The 22,687-nt window shown below is 38.5% G+C and overlaps 2 protein-coding genes across 7 annotated transcripts in view; one reads left to right on the top strand and one right to left on the bottom strand.

Annotated features, from left to right (window-relative positions):
• Positions 1 to 350: 350 nt before the first annotated feature.
• On the top strand, positions 351 to 11,626 carry sqlea (squalene epoxidase a). Its single transcript, XM_087805534.1, has 11 exons — positions 351 to 696; positions 1,906 to 2,152; positions 2,987 to 3,164; positions 6,745 to 6,841; positions 6,913 to 7,026; positions 7,785 to 7,956; positions 8,021 to 8,116; positions 9,773 to 9,915; positions 9,974 to 10,070; positions 10,146 to 10,233; positions 11,128 to 11,626. The coding sequence occupies exons 1-11, from the start codon at positions 436 to 438 to the stop codon at positions 11,318 to 11,320; spliced, it is 1,686 nt and encodes a 561-aa protein (XP_087661660.1). The 5' UTR covers positions 351 to 435; the 3' UTR covers positions 11,321 to 11,626.
• Positions 11,627 to 13,580: 1,954 nt separating this feature from the next.
• Positions 13,581 to 22,687, bottom strand: part of oxr1a (oxidation resistance 1a) — a 150,564-nt gene continuing 141,457 nt past the window's right edge. For 5 of the 6 annotated variants that reach the window (XM_087805345.1, XM_087805344.1, XM_087805348.1 and 2 more), the window contains 6 exons: positions 20,047 to 20,127; positions 19,331 to 19,456; positions 17,277 to 17,429; positions 17,091 to 17,186; positions 16,226 to 16,299; positions 13,581 to 15,294 (listed from right to left, as the gene is read on the bottom strand). In XM_087805345.1, coding sequence (XP_087661471.1) covers positions 15,159 to 15,294; positions 16,226 to 16,299; positions 17,091 to 17,186; positions 17,277 to 17,429; positions 19,331 to 19,456; positions 20,047 to 20,127 — 666 coding nt within the window. In that variant the 3' untranslated portion in view covers positions 13,581 to 15,158. The remainder of the gene's footprint in view (positions 15,295 to 16,225; positions 16,300 to 17,090; positions 17,187 to 17,276; positions 17,430 to 19,330; positions 19,457 to 20,046; positions 20,128 to 22,687) is intronic. The other variant, XM_087805347.1, reaches the window with a different exon arrangement.

The raw sequence follows: 22,687 nt of genomic DNA, 5'->3' as shown, positions 1-22,687 counted from the left end.
AGTTGTGTCTTTATCGTTTAAAGTTGTGTTTTTTATCATTTAAAACACATATTAAAATTATTAAAAGACTTCTGGACTCATCTGTCTCATAGAAGATCTTCCACGAGTCACTTTGCCAATGACATCACATCATACTACCGTCCTGACAGTGCGCCGACCAATCAGGGGCCGTGAGGCGGACTCGTCCTGCAGCCGTCATCCAATAAGCGGATAGCGCGAGCTCTGCTCACCGAGGCGACGCTTGTCATTGGTCAGCTGCGTGGAGGAGGGGGCGGGACATCCACCCAGCGGCTCATATTTTCTTATGCTTTTTTAATGAGCGTCTCTTCACCATGATTGGCCTCCTGAGCAGCACCGCTTAGAATAAACATTAATTTATTTAATTTCCCTAATATTTCAGTCATTATCAACAATTATCCATCTTTTAAAAACACAATGTGGACCTTCCTAGGAATAGCAAGTTTCACTTATTTGTACAAGAAGTCCTACTCGTTGCTATGTTTGGCCCCCGTGGAGCTGCTGCTGGCGGGACTCCTGCTGCTGTCGGCCGGGCTTCTGCTCTCGTATCTCGGGTACTTTCAGATCCACAGATCCGTCCAGTCCTGGCTCCAGTCATCCGTCAGTCTGTTGTTTTTGTTCCCCCTCATCAACGTCTTCTCCTCGCGACACTCTTCTCAGGCGAGAACGACTAAAAAGGTGAGAGAACTTTTATTTAAAAAGCTGTTTATTCCCCTTTTTTCACAATATTATTTAAACAGTTTTTTTTAATATTTATTTTGTACTAATCTTAGTCTCATAACTTATTCCCTTGATTTCATTATATACATCGAATTTTTTTTAAGAGGCATTATTATGACGTTTTTTGATTCTATTTTTAATTATTTCTATAATAATAATAATAATTGTATTTATATAGCACCATTTACACTTGCATTGTCTCGAGGTGCATGTATTTAAATATTAAATAAATATATTAAATATATATATATTATTTATATATTAAGAAAATAGCAGAATCGTAACAACAATACGATGAAAGATTAATACAGTGACTTATCAGTTTTATCTTGACTTTTAAAGTATATATTTTTTTGAATATTGTTTTGATTGTTTAAGCGCTTTGTGAACCTGGTCTGGAAAAGCAATATACAAATAAAAATTACTTACTTACTTAATAAAATGAAAATAATTAGTTAAGAGTTAAAAACTATTCTATAAAAGTGTGTTTGTAAGAGGGATTTAAAACAATGTTGTTTTTTTTATAATACATTAAAATGTCTTTTTGAAGCTAACTTTATAAAAACGTTTTTCATGATGGAACTCTTCAATATATTTTCCTCGGTAAAGCATCCAATCTGTCTTTTTACTTTAATGCTATTTTGTGTTGACTCCCCGGAAGAGGAGAGGATTATGTAACATCCTGGAGGAGGGACAGCTTTTTATATTCAAGGTTTAAAAAGTAGAAGCATTTTAAGAAAAAAAAATCTATACACTTAAATAAATTAAAGATTTTTTTTATGGGAATGTATCAATATTAAACATTAATTTAAGTGTTATTGATCATAAATTATATATGTATATATATATATATATATATATATATATATATATATATATATATATATATATATATTTTAATAATAAGAGTTTGACTTCAAAGCTTTAATAACAGACTAGCATGCTGGGAAAACTCATGACCTCATCTTAAGACGTTTTTATTTGTTCAGGCTTTTCCTTGATTTTCTGGAACTCCTGTGTTGTTCTCAGTATTATCTTGATCTTTAAAGTATGTACTTTATTGAATATTGTTTTGATTGTTTAAGCGCTTTGTGACCCTGGTCTGGAAAAGCACTATATAAATAAAAATGACTTACTTACTTACTCATTTGTTGTGGCGACCTAAAGGGTCGGAGGTCGCGGGTCAGACGGGCTCACAGCTCCTCCAGCACCGGTGATGGTGTGAAAACCGACGCAGACCCAGATGTGGTGATCGTGGGCGCCGGGGTGCTGGGCTCGGCCATGGCGGCGGTGCTGGCACGAGACGGCAGGAGGGTGACGTTGGTGGAGCGAGATCTGAAGGAGCCCGACAGGATCGTGGGAGAGCTGCTGCAGCCTGGAGGGTTCCGAGCTCTGGTGGACCTGGGCCTGGAAGGTCAGTGATGGATGTGTGTTAGAAATCAAAAAAAATTTAAAAAGACATTTAATAAATGTCTTTTAAATCATTTCCATCTGTTTAAAGTGAGTAAAAATTTACAAATAATGTTTTTATTTATTAAAAATACACATGCAATTATATACATTCTCATATGGTTTTGTGTGTTGCAATTAAACTTCGGGCCGCTAGATGGCAGCAGTCCTCAGCAGCTAAAGGAAGATCTGCAATTTAATATATTGCGATATATAGAAGGATCACTGGACAACAAGGATATATTTGTAGTATTGTCGAGTACTTGACTCTGGTGTTGCAGGATTTACAGACCATGTGAGTCTTTGTCGAAGTCGTAACTGATTTAATTTGTTTTGAAATCAAAATATGTCCAAACATCAGCTTTAAAAGCTGTGGAGTCGACTGTATCCTCCTGTCCTCAGGCATTGCTGGACTCACTGGATTTCATTGTTGCTTTAACTGTGCAAGACGTAATGACCGCTGCCGGAAGTTCAATTGCGACACAAAAATCAACAAATGTCATGAATATTTGCATATTTATTGTAAATAAAAATTAGAATTATTTTATAAACGCACTCTTATTGAAATATGAATAATTGAATAACTATGATTAAAAAATACAGTATACAATCCGATACAGTGAAGTTTAACATCAATAAAGTATTGTGATATTTTCTTACACTGCTACATAACTATGATCACTTTGCAACAGTAGTAGCCCAAGAACACAGCCCTGTGGTGCTCCAAATAAAATAAAAGCTCTGCACCTGTTTTGCTCGTGAACGTTCAACTGTGAAAAAAGTTTCTCCTCCTGCTCAGGTGCAGTGGACGGCATGGATGCTCACCTGGTCAAAGGCTACGTGATCCACGACAGAGAAACCGGGTCGGAGGTTGAGATCCCGTATCCTCAGCAGGAGGAGGGCGTCCAGTGTGGACGGGCCTTCCATCACGGCAGGTTCATCATGGGCCTGAGGAGAGCCGCCATGGCCGAGACCAAGTGAGTCACTTGGAACTGTGTCAAAGAAGTACAATATCAATGTAGAATTAAACTTTTCTTATTAAGAATTAGTAGGTAAGTAAGTAATTTATATTTATATAGCGCTTTTCCAGACCAGGGTCACAAAGCGCTTAAACAATCAAAGCAATACGTCATAGCTCAGATGGTAGAGTGGTTGCCTGCAGTCCAAAAGGTTGCAGGTTCGATCCCAGCTCCAGACAAGCTTGTGTCGTTGTGTCCCTGAGCAAGACACTTTACCCTGATTGCTCCTGATGGTAGACTTGGCGCAGGTGTGCAGCCTACTCCCATCAGTATGTTTGAATGGCTGTCAAAAGCACTACCGAATTTCCCCTTGCGGGACAAATAAGGGATTCTAAAAAAAATAAAATAAAATATATACTTTAAAGGTCAAGATAATACTGAGAACAACACAGGAGTTCCAGAAAATTAAGGAAAAGCCTGAACAAATAAAAACGTCTTAAGATGTTACTTGAAGGAGTCAGTAGACTCCATCAAGCGCAAAGAGAGAGGAAGATTGTTCCAAAGCTTAAAAGGATTTTTCTCCTCTCGTCCTGAACCGTTTGCGAGGAACCATCAGTAGATTCTGATCCACAGACCTCAGAGCCCGAGCTGGGGTGTAAGACTGGATCAGATCAGTGATGTAAGGAGGAGGCTGACCATGAATAGATCTGAAAGTAAGAACCAGAATTTTAAAGTTGATCCTGAAAGAAACTGGAAGACAGTGAAGAGTTTTAAGGATCGGAGAAATGTGAGTTCTTCTACTTGAGCAGGTTAGAATTCTCGCTGCAGAGTTCTGAATCAACTGCAGGCGAGACTGATCCTTATTGTTCAGACATGCAAACAAACTGTTACAATAGTCCAGACGAGAAGACAAAAATGCATGGATTACAAGATCCAGATCATGTTGTGACAACATTTTCCTAAGTTTAGAGATTTTTCTCAGTTGAAGGAAACAGTTTCTGGTCAGTTTTCTTCAGTGTTGAACAATAGACATGTCTTTATCAAAAACAACACCCAGGTTTCTCAGGCTCAGTTTGACAGACTGACCTAAGTCACCCAAGTACTGACTCAACCCTGGAATCTTATCATCAGGAGCAATCACCAGTGTTTCAGTTTTGTCCACATTTAGCTGCAAAGTGTTTTCACTCAGCCATTGTTTGATTTCTAGCAAACAATTGACTAAGCTGTTCAGTCTTTGGGGCTCAGTTGGATCAAAAGAGCAGTAGAGCTGGATCAGCAAAAATGTGATAAGATCAGGAAATCTCTGAATGATTTTACAGAGGGGAATCCAGTACAGCAAAAACAGTGAAGGAACCAGAACAGAACCTTGAGGGACTCCACACAACAGATCCTCCGATTCAGACCTAATTTGAATTGCAGATACACTAAAACTGCGCCCAGAAAGGTATGATGAGAACCACTGTAACACAGACCCAGACAGTCCCACTTCATTTCTCAGTCTTCTTAGCAGGATCTGGTGATCAACTGTGTCAAAGGCTGAGGACAGATCCAAGAGAACCAGAACAGTGTATTAACCCAAGTCAGCCGACTTAATGATGTCACTGGACTGGAAAAAAGACAGCTGGTCAGACACCACCTTCTCCAAGATCTTGGACAAGAAAGGGAGCTTAGAAATAGGCCTGAAATTATTGAGGTCAGTCGGGTCAAAGCCTGGCTTTTTGAGCAAAGGCTCCACAATGGCATGTTTAAATGCATTGGGACCCCTGTGGAAAGGGAGAGGTTGACCATATTGGTAACCCAGGGGCTAATTACATCAAATACTTTGATAAAAAGCCTACAAAGAAGGACGTCATCTGAGCAAGAGGAGGGTTTCATCTTGTTCACTAGTGCCAAAATATCACCCAGAGATACAGCACTGAAGGAAGACCAAGAGGAGGAGAGAGGCTCAGAGACAGCAGGGGTTCCACACAAAGAGGGAGAGATTTTCTCTTTGATCAATTTAATTTTGTCAATGAAAAATCTCAACAATGCATTGCTGTCAGCTTCACAGAAGACAGTTGTGATTTGAGGAGCAGGAGACACAAGAGAATTAATTGTGTCAAACAACACTCTTGGGGTTTTTCTTATTTGCTGCTACCAGTTTTCTGATGTAATCAGATCTAGCAGTTTCTACCATCTAACCAGACATCAGATCCCTGAGGTGAGGTCTGTGCACCTCAAGTTTAGTGGACTTCCAGAGACACTCAGTCTTTTGACAAAGTCTCTTCAGACTCAGGAGATCTTCAGTTGTCCAAGGGCACTGTTTTTCTGAATTTTCAAGTTCGATTTAACAGGTGCCACTTGATCCAGTATTTCAACACAATGACCAGTGAAACAGTGAATCAACCTGTCCACGTCTGGGCAGTCATCAAAGGAAAAAGAGTCAAACATAGCAGAAAAACTGTCTGCAGTATCAGCTGAGATGACACGCCTCTGAGACCTAACTTTCAAAGGCATAGGTTCAGGGATGAAGTCCAAGTTAAACAAGACAAGATAATGATCACTCAGATGTACATCATGTACAGATACATTAGAAATGTCCAGACCAGGAGTAAAAAGTCTAAAATGTGGCCTTTTTGAAACATGTTGCTCAAAATTAAAGGCTTCTGTTAAAGTTAAAAGTTCTTTAGCAGAACAAGATGAGACGTCATCAACATGAAGATTAAAGTCTCCAAGAATAAGAACAGATTCCATTTGAATAATAGAAGCTAAGAAGTCACTGAGTCACTGATTTCAAGAACACAGCCGCAGGACCAGGGGGGTTAAATGAATAACAATATAAATACACTTTATTTTATTAATTATTATTATTGAATTAGTCATTTTAATATGCTTTCTTTAATGTATAAGTCACTTATTTAATTTATATATATTTATTTCATATATTTTGTTCGGTACTGTCAACATCACAGAAATAAATCTGGTGTTGTGTTTACATCACTTGCAATTATAAAAAAAAAAAAGGAATAATAATAATAATGTAGAAGAACAACAACAACATAAATATAATAATAAGAACAATAACAATAACAATAATAATATTAAAAACAAGACATGAACACAATTACATTTTATTTCAAAGCAACATGTAACATATTTTCTCACCTAAGGAAAAAAAAACTTGTTTATATCATTAGTTTTAGTTTGATATTAAATAAACATAATTTGTTTTACATTTTTAAAATAAACCAAGATATGAATTGAAACTACTGTTATTGACAAGAAATAAAAAATAGTTCATAAGACAAATTATACTTTCATTTAACCAAAAGCATCAGATTCTTTAGTAACAAAATGAAACGCTTAAAAAAACAAGTTAAATGAATCAAGTTTTTGCAAATAATGTATAAGTAAGTTGAGTGTAAAATAAATACTTTGAAATATATCTTGATTAAATGTATTTAACCATAACTAACATAAACAAGTTATTATTTGATTTCAATGTATCAAATTAACTTTCTGTTTTGTTTTAAAGAGTGGAGTTGATACAAATAAGAACGAGATTTTCTTATTAATTGTTATTTTAATGCAATGATTTCCCGTTTTTTCTGCCCCCTAGTGTCACGTTAGTAGAAGGCACCGTGACCAGGATGGAGGAGGAGGGCGGCTGCGTGACCGGGGTCCAGTACAGAGAGAAAGACTCTGGAGACCTGAAGGTGAGGTCCCTGGTTTATAAACAATAAACACATTTTTCTGACCGTGACGACAACAACAACATGTCCTGCAGCTTCTTCACGCTCCTCTGGTCGTGGTCGCCGACGGATGCTTCTCCAAGTTCCGCAAGAGTCTGGTCTCAGGAAAAGCTCAAACGTCCTCGCACTTCGTGGGATGTTTGATGAAGGTTCGTGTCACGAAAGAACAAATATTGAATGTTGAGTTTAACATTTGAATTGTTGGAACGTTTCACTTTTACTTCGATATTTTGATTATAAATACATTTAATTGATTCATTTATTTATTATCAATTCATATAATTTATATTATTACAAAATGATATTGCATACGATAGAATGAAAAATAATTGTTGGAAATTCAATATTATTCCGTTCATATATTATTAGCAGCCTTTTAAATGTATTATAAAAATGTTGTTTTAATACACAATTTTTGTATTGAATTAGAAAAAGGTTAGAATTTATTCCATTTATTGGAATAAGAATATCAAAGTTATTATATATAGATGGATGGATGGATGGATAGAGTTTATTAGAATTCAATTTGAATATCAAACTATGTTTAAAGAAATAATTTATTTTGAAAATATTAAATAGTTATTAAAAAAGTAAGTTAAACAATTATTTAATTAAATCATTCCAAAATAAATAATCCAATGCTTAAATATATATTTAAAAAAATACAAATAACATTTTAAATGATAAATCCAACGATATTCTGATGACATTGATACACTTAATAAAGGCCAATAATTAAATAATTAAAAAAAATAGAAAACTTCATCAGTTTTTTTCTTTCTGATGCTCATGATGCGTTCAGGTGCATGCATTTCTGTGGGAAATTCCAGTTCCCTATTCGTCTAGAACCCGTAAAGGTTTGATGTTTTGTTCGATGGAGGTCATAATCGCTGGATGTTTGTCGCAGGACTGTCCTCAGTTCAAAGAGAACCACGCCGAGCTGGTCCTGGCCGATCCGAGCCCGGTTCTGGTCTACCAGATCTCCTCGTCCCAGACCAGGGTGCTGGTGGACATCCGGGGCGAGATGCCGCGCGACCTGCAGCAGTACATGGCCGAGAAAGTCCACCCGCAGTTGCCCCGTAAGTGCCTTCCTTCCTAAACCCCCGGTCCAGCAGACGTGGGACTCACAGCTGGTGTCTGCAGCTCACCTGAGGGACCCCTTCATGGAGGCCCTGCAGAACGACAGACTGAGGTCCATGCCAGCCAGCTTCCTGCCCCCCTCCCCCGTCAACAAGCCAGGTGAGTCCACGGCAGACGTGTTGTACGACCGAATATTTTAATAGTTTAAACTTTGTTTTTTTTTTATTTTAACGTTCTTGTTTTTAACTATTACATTTTTTTATATTAAACAGGTTTTTTTTTTTAAATAATTGAATAAAAAAAATGTTTCACATAGAATATCATATTCTTATTCCAATAATTAAAGAAATAATGTTTTTAATTCAGTATTTTTTAAATGTGTAGCCTTTTTAAATTCCGTAATAATAACTGCCACCAGACAACACCAACAGAGCACCGAGATACTTGATGGAACTTCAGACTATCAGAGAAGCCCTTTCATACCAACATTTAAATTAAAATTTAAAAGTCTACAAAATTAAAAATATTTAATCTAGAAATTTGATCTGAAATCGTTCAAATTTTAACATCAAACTACTGTAAAAACATTTTTAGAAATATTCGATTTTTTTTATGTTATTGTAAAATAAACCCCAAATAAATTCAAGATTTCATTTTTTTTTAAAGTATATAAAATATTATTTAAAGAACAACAGTTTACTGCTTAAAAACATTTCGATACCAAATTCAAAATTTCAACATTGAAAGGTTAAATTACATTTTCTGATGGCTCTGATACACTTAAACTGTTAATACATTTTAAAAATATTTAATTTCATCTTTGTTTTTCATCTGCCGTTTCATTCCGATGCAGCACTGAGGCTCATGATGCGTTCAGGTTCATTTATTAGTGTCGGAAATTCCAGCTCCAGTTTCCCCCTTTTAATTATAATATAGAATTTATCCTTAAACACAGTTAATACTAGTGATGGTTTGATGAAGCTTCATGAAGCAGTGTCATGTGATTTAGAGGTCAGTAGGTGGCGCCATCACTTTAAAAATGATGTTTCATTTGAACAGTCGTTCAAAACAATGGAAAATAGTAAAGACACCGCCATCTAGTGGACTCTGACAATAACGATACTGCTTCATGAAACTTCATGAAACGGTGGCATGTTGTTTAGAGGTCAGTAGGTGGCGCCATCACTTTAAAAATGATGTTTCATTTGAAAAGTCGTTCAAAACAATGGAAAATAGTAAAGACACCGCCATCTAGTTGACTCTGACAATAACGACACTGCTTCATGAAGCTTCATGAAACAGTGTCATGTTGTTTAGAGGTCAGTAGGTGGCGCCATCACTTTAAAAATGATGTTTCATTTGAACAATCGTTCAAAACAATGGAAAACAGTAAAGACACCGCCATCTAGTGGACTCTGACAATAACGATACTGCTTCATGAAGCTTCATAAAACGGTGTCATGTTGTTAAGAGGTCAGTAGGTGGCGCCATCACTTTAAAAATGATGTTTTATTTGAAAAGTCGTTGAAAACAATGGAAAATAGTAAAGACACAGCCATCTAGTGGACTCTGACAATAATGACACTGCTTCATGAAACGGTGTCATGTTGTTTAGAGGTCAGTAGGTGGCGCCATCACTTTAAAAATGATGTTTCATTTGAAAAGTCGTTCAAAACAATAGAAAATAGTAAAGACACCGCCATCTCGTTGACTCTGACAATAATGACACTGCTTCATGAAGCTTCATCACTAGTTAATATTATTGTATTTTTGCATGATCGTTTGACTTTGATATCTATGTGGTCACGTGGTCAGGCGTGGTCCTCCTGGGTGACGCGTACAACATGAGACATCCTCTGACCGGAGGAGGGATGAGCGTGGCCCTCAACGACGTGCGGATCTGGAGGGGTCTCCTGAAGAACCTCCCGGACCTGTACGACGACGCCGCCATGCTGAAGGTGAGACTTTCAAACCTTATCTCTGTGACGCAGAGACTCAAGTCCGATTCCTCTTCAGGCCAAGAAGACGTTCCACTGGCAGCGCAAGTCGTCTCACTCGTTCGTGGTCAACGTTCTGGCGCAGGCGCTCTACGAGCTGTTCGCCGCCACAGACGGTGAGTCCGTCCCTGGACCTGGTCCTGGTCCTGGTCGGGGTCTGATGTGATCTAACCCGCTGTCGTTTGGAGCAGACTCTCTGCACGAGCTGAGGAAAGCCTGTTTCCAGTACTTCAAGCTGGGAGGAGAGTGTATCAACGGACCCATCGGACTCCTCTCAGTGTAAACACCTGCATGTTTCTGTACTTACAGTAGTTGCATCAATTATTCATGTCTATTACCTCTGTTGAAGAACCTTGTATTCACATGTTTTTACTCCATTTTATTAGTAATGTAATGTTGATTTTTAATGTTAAGACGTTTTTATTCTATGGAAGCATTTCAGTGTCATCAGAATATTGACTGGTTGAATTTAACATTTCAAATGTTAAAAAACTAAATACTTAAATACAAAATGTAACTAAAAATGCTTGACTAAATCAAGGTTGAATTCTTTTTTTATTATATAAACAATTAAATAAAATGTTATAATATTGGAAAATAAATTCCTTTTTTTTTTTATTTTTCAATATTTCTTTTGTTTTTTTAAACAGTTTAATTTTCTTATTCCAATAATTACAACATACATGTTCTACATACAATATTTTAATTTGCTGTCAAGATAAACATGCTGTTATAAATCTGAATTTAAAAGGCTACAAATTAAAATGTTTCATTCAAATATTAAAACCCTGTTAAAAAACAATTGTTTGGGAGAAAATATTAAAATGTTAAAACTAATGTTAGTCAATTATTTGAAAAGAAAAACTTAAAGAAAAATTAAACCTTACAACATAAAAATTCACTATAGAAATTATTAAATTCAAATGTATATAAAAAAATAACTATACTAAATAACTAAACTAAATAACTACATAACTGATCCTGGTTGAAACTCATCTTTCTATTAATCATGTAATGTGTGAAAAAACAACAATATTTGGCTACATTTACATTTTTACTCTCACATTCTTATTTTTATTTCTCTCTGAATAAAAACAACACTAACAACAACAGGCTCAACAAACTAGAGGTCATCAACCTTCTCATCATTGACTTCCTGGTTTTCTCCCCCAGACTGTCCCCGCGACCTCTGACCCTGATCGGCCACTTCTTCGCCGTGGCGCTCTACGCCATCTACGTCAACTTCCGCAGCGAGTCCTGGCTCAGCAAACACCGCGCCGTGGTGAAGAGCAGCGCCATCCTGTACCGAGCCTGCACCGTCATGTTCCCGCTCATCTACTCCGAGTTCAAGTACCTGGTGTACTGACGGCGCCACCGTGTGGACACCTGGCGATACAGCAACAGGTTTTTTGTTTTTTTTAAAGTCCATCAGTTCACGTCTGCCTTAGTAGCGCTTTGTGACGTCAATAAAAGTTTGTCCTTATGTTTGTGCTTCTGTTAGCAGATATTTCAATTCAATACTTTGAATGTATTTGAAAAATGATGTTAATTTGAAAAGTTCACAAATTGCTTTTTTTTTTTTTTTAGATGACCCTAAATGAAAGTGCACTTTTTGTAAAGTATGTTTTTTGAAAAAAAATATAATTGTCTTATAAAGTTCAACGTTGACCAATGAGATTTGTGTTTACTGAAGTTTACGTCAACAACACAAGTCGAGCGGATTCTGTTAATAATAATAATAATAATAATACATTTTATTTAAAGGCGCCTTTCTTGACACTCAAGGTCGCCATACATGGGTTACATACATAAAACATTTTTAAACACAATAAAATATGTATAAAATAAAAAAGTAGCAGACAAGGGTAGAGGAATAGCATCAAATGGAATAAGCAGTTTTAAACAGATGGGTTTTGAGTTGAGATTTGAAATGAATGAGTCAATGTTTCTGAGTTGGGGTCGTAGGGAGATCAGACAGATATGGGGGGGGGGGCGAGGTTATGAATGGCTTTGAAAGTAAACAGGAGGACTTTAAACTGGATGCAGAACTGAACCGGGAGCCAGTGGAGCTGCTGAAGGACAGCAGTGATGTGGTGAATGGAGGGGGTTCGGGTTATGATGCGGGCCGTTGAATTCTGGACCAATTGAAGTTTATGGAGGTATTTGTGAGGGAGGCCGAAAAAGGAGAGAGTTGCAATAATCTTAGATGGGAAGTGACGAGACTGTGGACAAGGATGGCGGCAGTGTGGGGGGTTAGGGAGGGTTAGGGAGGGTCAGGGAGGGTCAGGGAGGGTCAGGGAGGGGCGGAGGCGGTTGATGTTACGTAGGTGGAAAGAAGCGAGTGATGTTATCGATGTGGGATTGAAAGGATAGTGTGCGGTCAAGGATGACCCCCAGACTCTTAACCTTAGGGGAGGGTGAAACAGAGGAGTTATCGATGGAAAGAGAAAAGCTGTTGGTTTTGGATAGAGTGGATTTAGTACCAATGAGGAGGACCTCGGTTTTGTTACTGTTGAGTTTAAGAAAGTTTTGGGTGAACCAGGGTTTTTATCTCAGAGATGCCATCGGTAAGGGAGGTTGGTGGGAGAGTGGACCAAGGTTTGCTGGAGAGGTAGAGCTGGGTGTCATCCGCATAACAGTGGAAATTAATATTGAATTTGCGGAAGATATTGCAGAGGGGGAAGGAGGTAGATGATCAAGAGTAGGGGCCCCAGGACAGAGCCCTGGGGCACACCTGAAGTGACAGGGGAAGGGATGGATTTAAGGGACTTTAACTGAATGAGTGCGGCCAGAGAGGTAGGATGTTACGAGTCGTCAGCGCTATTCGTGCGGAGAAAATCGGCGACTTTTAAAAAGGTCCGATTCGTCACAATCAGAGGCGTTATTGTTCAAAAATAATGGGATCGAAATATAATCCAATCAGAAACTGGGTTGATGACGTCATCATCCAATCCTTTTATTTAAAAACATCATTGTTCTGATCCTCACACAGGAAGATTTTCAATTAGAATTTCAGGAAACATTAAATTGGTCGAATAATATACTACATTTTACAAGGTAAATAAAGTTTAGTAAAGTAAAAATGAAATAAAAACAGTCCCTGTGAAATAAAACAAAAACACTAAATGAATTAAAAACACAACAATTGGAGCTAAATGTGTCAAAAATAAATTAAAACCCTGAACATTATTTATCTTGTTAACCATTTTTCTTAAATGATCAATAAAGTTTATTCTATCGATCCACCTTGAGGATGTTCAGCTTTTTTCAATTTAAAACTTAAAAAATTATTTACAAAGTATTTTAAATTGTAGATACTAATTGTTATTCGTCTTGGCTCCTAAAATGAATCTTAAATAGAAGTTAATGTTTCTATTTTTGTCTATATAAAACTAGTATTGTTTACTTCCTGTTATTTTTTACTTTGCTTGTCACTCACGTTATAAATGAGACTAAATATCTTAGATTTATGGATCTTAAAAACGTTGAATCCAATCCAACCATCACTGATTTTCTTCAAACAGGTTTCAGAACTGAAACGTTTATTTTGTTTTCCACAATAAAAGCTCCACGTTTTCAACTTCCTGTCTCGTGACGCGCCCGTGACATCAAAGACGGAGACGACGTTTCCCAGGTTACAACAATTAGTTCAGCTTTATTGTTATTTATACATCACTGATACATTGTATTCTGGTGAAATACTCGCCGTGAGTCGCCACAAGGACACGAATACTGGTGTGGAAGACAAGAAAGGGGGGGAGGGGGGGGCAGAGTTATAGTTCCGCCATCATACCTTTTACCTGTCGGAGACTCACCTGAGCGCCACCGTGTGGACAGAAACTGAGCCTCACTGGCATGTGTGTGTGTGTGTGTGTGTGACCCACGATCACCCCCCCCCCCCTTCCTAGTGCAGTGACCCTTGTGGACACGGAGCTGGTCGGGACGAGTTGATATTGTAGCAGCGAGCGTTCTACTGACGGTTCACACGATCCCAACAGAAAAAAGTACTGTACAGCTACTGCTAAGAATCTAAGAACCCGGCTCCACACACGGAACCAGATTAAAGTGCTAGAAGCAACCCATCAATCCACACTTTATATATATATATATAGTTGTATGTGTATTTATATATAATATATATGGAATATATTATATATGTAATATATATATATATAGGAACAAATCTACTATTTAAAGGTGAATGTACAAGGAAATATACATCATATAGTAACAGCTGAAGTATCAGCACGAGTAGATCACTGTCACACAAACATATATATGATTATATATACATACATATGATCATATATAATCATATATACCGATACATTATTGTCTTATATGCATGTAAAACAGTGAAACACGTCTCAGGCTTTTTCCCCCATCGATGCCCGGAAAAAGCGTAAAAGACGTAAAAGCTTTACAAGTTTCTTTCGTCGTCGGGGGTGTAGGGGGTTGGGGTCGACGGCGCCGGGGCCCCCCTCTCCCCCCGCAGGTATTTGAGGTCACAGGACAGTTATTTGCATATTCCACAAATCTATTGCAACACGTTGACTGTCTAACAAACAGTACGGCCGGCGTTCCCGTCAGAGGGGGCGGTCCGACTCACAGGTACGACCCACACAACGATACGAGGACGGGTGGACACCAGCCGGGGGTGTGTGTGTGTGCGTGTGTGTGTGTGTGCTAGGACAGTGGACGACGGGACGACACGACACTCTAAAGGTTTAGCTGAGACCCCCCTTTCCTGACGGACCCCTGGGTGTCTTCGCACCGTTCTCATGGAATTCCGTGCCCGACCGCAGCGGACATCCAATCCGGAGGGCTCCGGTCAGTCCACGTCTGGACCGGTCCAGCTCGATGCAGACGCCCCCAAAAATAACTCTCATCACCTGACGCCCCCCAATCCAGTCCCCCCACCCCTCTCTCTCCCACACTACTCTGCAAAGACGCACAAGGCTGTAACAAGATACACACAAAGGTAACTTTTCCCACAAAGAAAAAAAAAGCTCCGTAACAACTGCAGTAGTAACGCACGACAAGCATCCGGAAGCTTGGAGCCGGAAGAGCTCTGCTCATGTGCAGTTGGGGTTCAGGGGGGACTTTGCCATTAGTTCCGAGGAGGCGGACCCCCTCGCCCCGTCCATCTGCCGGGCCTGGCCCCCCATACCCTCCCTCCCCCCTACATGTGGAGCAGCGCCGGGTTATTCAAAAGCCCAGATTTCTATGTCCTGCACATAGAAATCCTCCTTTTTCGAGAGCATGGGGTTCCCAAATGTTTTACAGGAGTGACTTCTGCCGTGGTAAAGGTCTCCGTCCAGCCACAGGCCGAACTCCCCGCTGGCGAGGAAACACACAGTCAGCTGGACGCCACACAACTTTCATTTGTGTCCTTTTTAATCCTGGTAAAATACACTTTTTTTTTCCCTGCGCCACATTTTCTCGTCCGACTTGGTGAAGGAGCTGGCAAAGTGCAGTTGCGCTTATGACACGCTAGAGGGAGCAGTTGCGCTCACGTTTATGGAAAAGTAAGTAAGTAATTTGTATTTATCGAGCGCTTTTCCAGACCAGGGTCACAAAGCGCTTAAACAATCAAAACAATACCCAATAAAATATATACTTTAAAGGTCAAGATGTTTGGCAACAGTAAAAAAGGTTTAATGAAGCAGACGTCAGTGGGAGAGACTAAATATTGCAACTACGTTGTCATGGAAACGTTCTTTTATCACAACAACTTATATTAAAGGGGCTTTACAAATAAAACTTACTTACAGTACTGTCACTAGGGCTGGACATGTTTTTCATTTACAAACTTAATATATAAAAATAAATGCTTACACTGACTCTACAGTAGGTGGCGGCAGAGAAAAACGTGGACAGAGATGAAGCGACGCTTTAGTTTTTGTTTGCATTTAAAAAGTGCAAAAAAACATGTTTACATATTGCATCAGTGTAGCCAGTTTTATTTTGTGTCTTATTTGTATTCATTATATTGTCCACTCCAGGTTTAATGTGCAGTGCTGTGTTGTTTAAGGTTTATTTTTTACAGTTCAAAAGTGAAATAAATATATTTTATTAATATCAATTAATTTAATTATAATAAGCAGGCCTGGGTGTTGTATATTGATTCTATTAAATGTTGTGTTAGTAATAGTACACAAGTTATACTTAACAATGTCTCATAGTAATAAGAGATAAATAAATAAAAATAGCATCTTAATAATAGCACTTTTTGTCAAGTAAAGACGAGGTAAAGTAGGTCCAAACTCACCTTCCACCACCGAATGCTAAAGAGTCCATGTCTCCTTTGATGAAGAACATGTTGTCTCCTGTCCATTTGTACACCTGGTGAACACAAAGCATCATGGGTGAACATGACCACCACACTGCGGTACATTAGTGGGTCAGAGATAGTTTTCAGATAAAGTACAGATCTTGTTATGTAAACAAATAAATATGCCGTTTGTGGCAACGGCAATTGCAGTTACATCAATCTGACAGTAGGGGGAGCCAGAATCAATAGCACGTAAGGGGTGAAAGAATTTGACCTTCGATGTTTTCAGTTGAAATTCCGTAACGTTATTTGTGAATTTAACATTTTAAATGCTGAATTTATTAATCATATGTGATTTCCTTATGAATAATTAAAAAATAAATGAAAATATATAATAATTCAATTTAATGTTTTTTTGATATTGCAATAATTAAACTTTTTATTTTTATTTCCGTTTAAAAAAAAAAGGACACTTTTAAATTTAATATATAAACAGTGTCAGTATTATATCAATTTTTTTAGAACTAATTTAAAAGGCAATTGTTGATGAAGTTTGTATAAAAATAATTAACACATTTATGAAATTGTTAACATTTTTTAATGAAAAAAGAATCTTTCAAAATACAGATTATTAAATATTATTATTTAACAATGCGATGCTTAAATAATGATCCACATTTCTATAAAAAATGTTTCAACATTTCAATTTTAAATTAAACCATGCAATGCTATGATAAAACATATATATTTTAGATGAAATCCTTGTATATTTAGCAGGTTGAGGATGCCTGCTTTATATTTGTGTCCATTAAAGTAATTAAAAGGAACAATTGTAGTAAAACTAAATAAAATTTACACGTACCTCGAACTCCGGGTTAAAGCTGAAGAGGAAAGTCTCCCCCGTGCCGTAGAAACCGTCGCTGACTTTAAAGGGCTCAGATGCCAGAGCGCCGAATACCTGCAGTCGAAGAACATTTTATAGTCAAAGGAACGTCGACAGGTACAGTTGACGACGGCGTACAGTAGGTCATGTGACTCGAGTGCCCACCTGACCGTCGCTGTCTTTGATGACCATGAGCACCGGCGTGTCCTGGCCCTGCATGGCTCTGTACAGTGTCTTGATACTCATTCCGTGCTTGGAGGTGCCAAAGGCCAGCGTCCACGGGTACCCAATGGTCCGTGGGGGGAGGTTTTTAGCGAGCTGTACTCACGGCACAGAAAAAAAAAAGGAAATGAAACACTTAAAGGCCACAGCAAACCATGCTCAATTACATCTGAGGTGACCTTTTAACACGCCTTTCGTTTAAAGAAGAGTAACAGGGCTTCAAACACTCAGAGCGTCTCAGGAGGAGGGGGATACACAGCTCCCAGAGTGCCTTGCTGCCCTGTTGCCAGCAGGCTGAAGGATTAGCAGTTGCTGTGGTGCTCGTGGAGATAACTAGCACAAACTCCAGGGACCAGGAGCAGCTTGACTGAGGAAGAACCTCACGTTTTAATGTTTGTTTCAATATTAGACCTGCTTATGTTCTGGCAACACATTGACAGAACAACTTAAAAGTATCTGAAATTTGAAAGTAGTTACGACTTCGTCAAGAGTCATGTGGTCTGTAAACTCTGCAACACCAGAGTCAAGTACTCGACAATACTACATATATACAATACTACATATATACAGTACATATATACATATATTATATATGCATGAGCCTACAGTATCACATGCCACGTGATTCACAACCCTCGAGTCTTACAGGCAATTTATAATGTTTAATGAGACGAGCCGCTCCTCAGTCACTGCATGAGAGTATTGATTTATTTATGTTCTTTATGCAAATCATTAAAAAAACAGACATAATTACTTGTATACATATGAATATTGCTCTCAGAACAGCTGCACTTGACCCCTCTACTTAAATGAATACAAGGCAATACTATCATTTTCAAAATCATGTTGATTCTTGGTCAAATGATTAATTAATGTATTATTAACATGAATTACAGTGTAAAATATACATCTATAATCATTTAATCAATAACAACGTGATGATGCATTGATTAACTCTACATCCTCGCTTCAATTTGAGTTACATTCTATTGGTAAACAACCGTTGTCCTGCTCCAAAAATGTATTATTTATTACTCACTTACTTACTATTGATCAAGGAGCTTAAGGAGTATTAGTTACTTTATAACCATTAGTGTTGGTTTTTATGCCATCATTGTTGTACATTATTATTATTGCATTCATAATAGTGGGTTAATAATAAATAATAAAAAAGGTTGTGTGTTGGTAAGAATCTGTCGATACGATACATATCTTGATACAGGGGCAACGATATAATATATTGAGATACTGTAGTAACAAGAATATATTTTTAGTATTGTCCGAGTACTTGACTCTGGTGTTGCAGAATTTACAGACCACATGACTCTTGACAAAGTCGTAACTGCTTTCATTGTTTTGAAACCAAAATATGTCAAAAATATCAGCTTTAAAAAGTGCTGGAGTCCACTGTATCCTCTCGTCCTCAGTCATAGCGAGAGTGTTTTAAATTCTAGCGTTTAAAGTTTCTTAACCTGGATCTAAAAGCATTTTTTTGGGTCTAAATTTATTTTCTGTCTTATGAAGTTTTCGCTAGAACCTGGTGATACAATATCCTGATACAATATCATGATACAGGTCGAACAATACAGTGTATTGTGATACTGTTAGAACAAGGATATACTTGTAGTATTGTCGAGTACTTGACTCTGGTGTTGCAGAATTTACAGACCACATGACTCTTGACGAAGTCGTAACTGCTTTCATTTCTTTTGAAACCAACCTATGTTTAAACATCATCTGGAGTCGACTGTATCCTCTCGTCCTCAGTCATTGCTTGGATCTATTGGGATTTCATTGCTTCTTTAGCTGCGGAGGACATGACGACTTCTTCCGAACGCACTTTATTGAAATAAATATAAACCATACAATAACCATTTTAGAAATAAAATCTAATTAAATAAGTTTCTACTCAGGGTCACCTAACGGGCCTTAGGGACGAATAAAAAATAAAAATCCTTTCAAGGCACGTTCTGAACGTCGTAGTGTGGCAGCACTACCTTCTCTATCTGGTCTGCCTCCAGCAGGTCACTGGGCTCTCTGAGGTTGGGTTTGAAGGTTTCAGGTTCCAGCTCCGTCTTGATTGACACATCATGTTTGGAGTTCACCTCTTCCTTAGTGGTGATCTAGAAGAACAGAAGAGAGGTCAGCGGAGGACGGGGCGGGAGAGGTTCTACGGCTAATATCCGAGCTAGCAGCCAAAAGGGACAGAGACTAGTTGAGTGAAGTGACATCTGATAGTTTAACTATGGTCACATGTAGGAAACGACTCTCTGTGGGAGTAACAAAGCTGGTCGTCGAGCTAGATGGCCTCAGGAGATTGTCCGACAAAACAATGTACAGCCTGCCGGGCTGGGGTTGTTCCTTCCTGCGTTCATGTGTCCTACTCTACCCTCAACCTGTGAAGCTCGTTCGACAGACACAACTATACAATAACATAGAACACGGGTTAGCTAGTAGCACCATGTTTAAGGAGGAAATGCCTGACACACGGAGATAAGACTCGAGTCAAACCTCATCACACTGACGCAGCAATCTAGCCCTTTTCAAACTGATGATAAATAATATGGGGTGGAATGCTGGGGGGGGGGGGGTAAAATTCAAGCCATACGTCTCCTGAGCACCAAACCTCATGACACCAGCTCAGACCCCGGAGTTATCTAAAAGAAGGTGGGTTTTTGTCAGAAGGAGAAGCAGCAGGGCCGAGGCTGAGCACCTGGAGTCGTTTGCAGAGCGAGCGCAGATCTTCACTGTTTAGTGCATCGATCCGACGGTGGTACTCCGTCAGTGACACTACCTGGTAGTACAAAGACAGGAACAGGTGCAACGTAAAACTTTGGCCGCTGGTTTGATGGCCGGGGGAAGGGAGAGAAGGGAGGGAAGGGAGAGGGGGAACTTTAGAAATTGCCGTTTGACCAGTTTGAACTTAAAAATCGTCATTTTGCATGTTTGTGTAACACATTTTCGGTAGAAAGCTGAGAGAGAAGTTTGGAAATAGAAGAAAGGAAAGCGACACAAACAAGTCTTCTAAGACGGATGTTCAAAAATAGGAAACGTTTGAGCTACAAAGAGCGCCGAGGTCCTGACCCGCTGAGCCCACGGTGTAATAACCGGGGTTGTGTTTGTTAGCTGGAAAAAAAAAACTTCCACAGAACCACAAAAACCAGACGGATCAACACAATGACCTCGCCTGGCTGGCATCATTCCAGCAGAGCTTCACCCCACGCAGTCCACAGAGAGACACAGCCTCTCTTCTATTATTGTTCAAAACATGCTGGCGAGGAATAAAAACCGTCTGAACAAACAGCCTCCGAAAACAGCTGCTGTGAGGACTGAAGTCAACGACTCATTTCCATAATCAGGAGGAATTTTCAAAAGAGAAGCACTTTGTCAATCTGTGACGCGGCAGAACAGGTTAACTACAGAGCTCATAAAATATGAATCCGCGGCACCTCACCTCCGGCTCGAGGCACTCTGGTGCACTGGTCCCTGGGAAATGAGCTAACAACCCGCCGCAGAAGCACAATTTAACGCACATCGACGACCTGCAGGGATCGATAATCCGGGACCCAAGAGTTAAATGACTGTTAATTAACAACTTCTGTATTCAACCCACCATTAACTTTGCATGAAGCCGGGCAACGTAGAGAAATGTCTAGTTACTTAACAATAATTTCCATCATTTACAATCCATTTAATGGCTTAAAATACAACCAATGATACAAAGTAGGGGTGTCAACAGGGTTCTGTCTTCATTCAAACACCTCCTAATCCCATTAAAGCAAAACCCTTGCTATAGTAATCAGAGAAAAAAATGTATTCTTGTAGACTCACTTCATATGGATCTTCATCTTCGTCCGAATAGACGCAATTAAAACATCCACGACATCCAGCCATATTAAAGTGTAGGCACACTGGAAGCGCCTGTGATGTTTACCCAGAGAACTTCCGACTTGTGTACCATGTTGGCCTTTAAGCTTCTGCTACAAATGATCTCGATGATCTTAGACTTGTTTAAGTTTTTTCAAAAAACAATTCCATGTTGAGGCTTCAATACAAGATGGACGTTGATGACGCATGCGTTATAAAGTTTTAAATACAGTTTTTAGATTATTACCCTGGCCTGGGAATGCATAGCTCTGTCAGAAATGTCACGATCTAACGAGCGACAAATGGTTATTTGAAAACAAGTAAAAGTTCAAATTGTGTCAACAAACTAACACAATCCTTTATATAAACATTTGCATTAACACTCACACGAGATAAATGTGTGTGTTTGCCACTTCCTGTATATAGCGTGAACCGAACAGCACAACCGAACCGACAAAACACCTAAAGGTAAGTCAAATATTCAATGGAATCCCTATACATTTATTTGTGAGTCCGCCAGATGCCTTTTTAAATTGATCAATTCGCACATCGTTTTTTTAGGACCCGCCGATTGCCTTGTTGAGTCCAGCCATCCATTTTTACTGTAATATTCCATCACATCCAACATCCAACTTTATGGATTTAATCATGGCGTGTTTGTTCAATCTAAGCCAGTGATTCCCAACCTGTGGGCCACGGCCCCCTGGTGAGCCGCGAAGGTATAGCAAGTGGGCCGCAAAATGGTTTTCCAAAATGGTAGGGTGGGTGGATGTAATTATTTAAAATGATACAAATACACATAATAATGTATTTAATGTTAAAACTCATTAAGTTTGAAAGGATATTAAACATTTTCAAATACTATTCTCATTGTATTGTTTTTCCTTGTAAGTCTGTGTGGGTGTGTGTGTGTTTGCCTGTGTGTGTATGCGTGCGAGTGCGTGTTTGTGCGGTTAATACTGAAGGTGTCGCAACATGTTACAGATGCGGTGTTCGTGACTGTGGAGTTTCCAATACGTTTCTACGTTATTGATTTCAGTCCTTTATGTTCAATCTTCAAAAAAAAGAAAAAGTGCTCCGAGAACGCATTATAATGCCTTTGTATTTAAGCAAGTTATTTATATTTAGAGAGGTTTTTGAGACGTAAAAGTGGGGCCCGAGTTGGAAAAGGTTGGGGACCACTGATCAAAGCTTATTAAATAGATTTTTTAATGTATATTTTCAGAGACAAATTTTTATAATTTAACGTTAATTAATTGATTAAAAAGAATTTTAAAGAACAATTTTACACAATATAATTTTTCCAGCTTCTTTTTTTTCTGGCAAACTTTCCAATGTTGTCAACATTTTTTTAAATCAGACAAATATTAAGCAAGTTATGACATTTTAAAAGGAAGTAAGTAAAAGATAAGGGTCACACCTTTAGTATTGAACTCTATTGACTTAGTATTAAGGAGGAATTTGTTCATTTTCACCGGTTTTAAGAA

Source organism: Callionymus lyra, chromosome 13, assembly GCF_982586985.1.
Source record: "Callionymus lyra chromosome 13, fCalLyr1.hap1.1, whole genome shotgun sequence".
NCBI classification, from domain to species: domain Eukaryota; kingdom Metazoa; phylum Chordata; class Actinopteri; order Syngnathiformes; family Callionymidae; genus Callionymus; species Callionymus lyra.
This window is presented reverse-complemented; position numbering and strand designations above follow the sequence as displayed.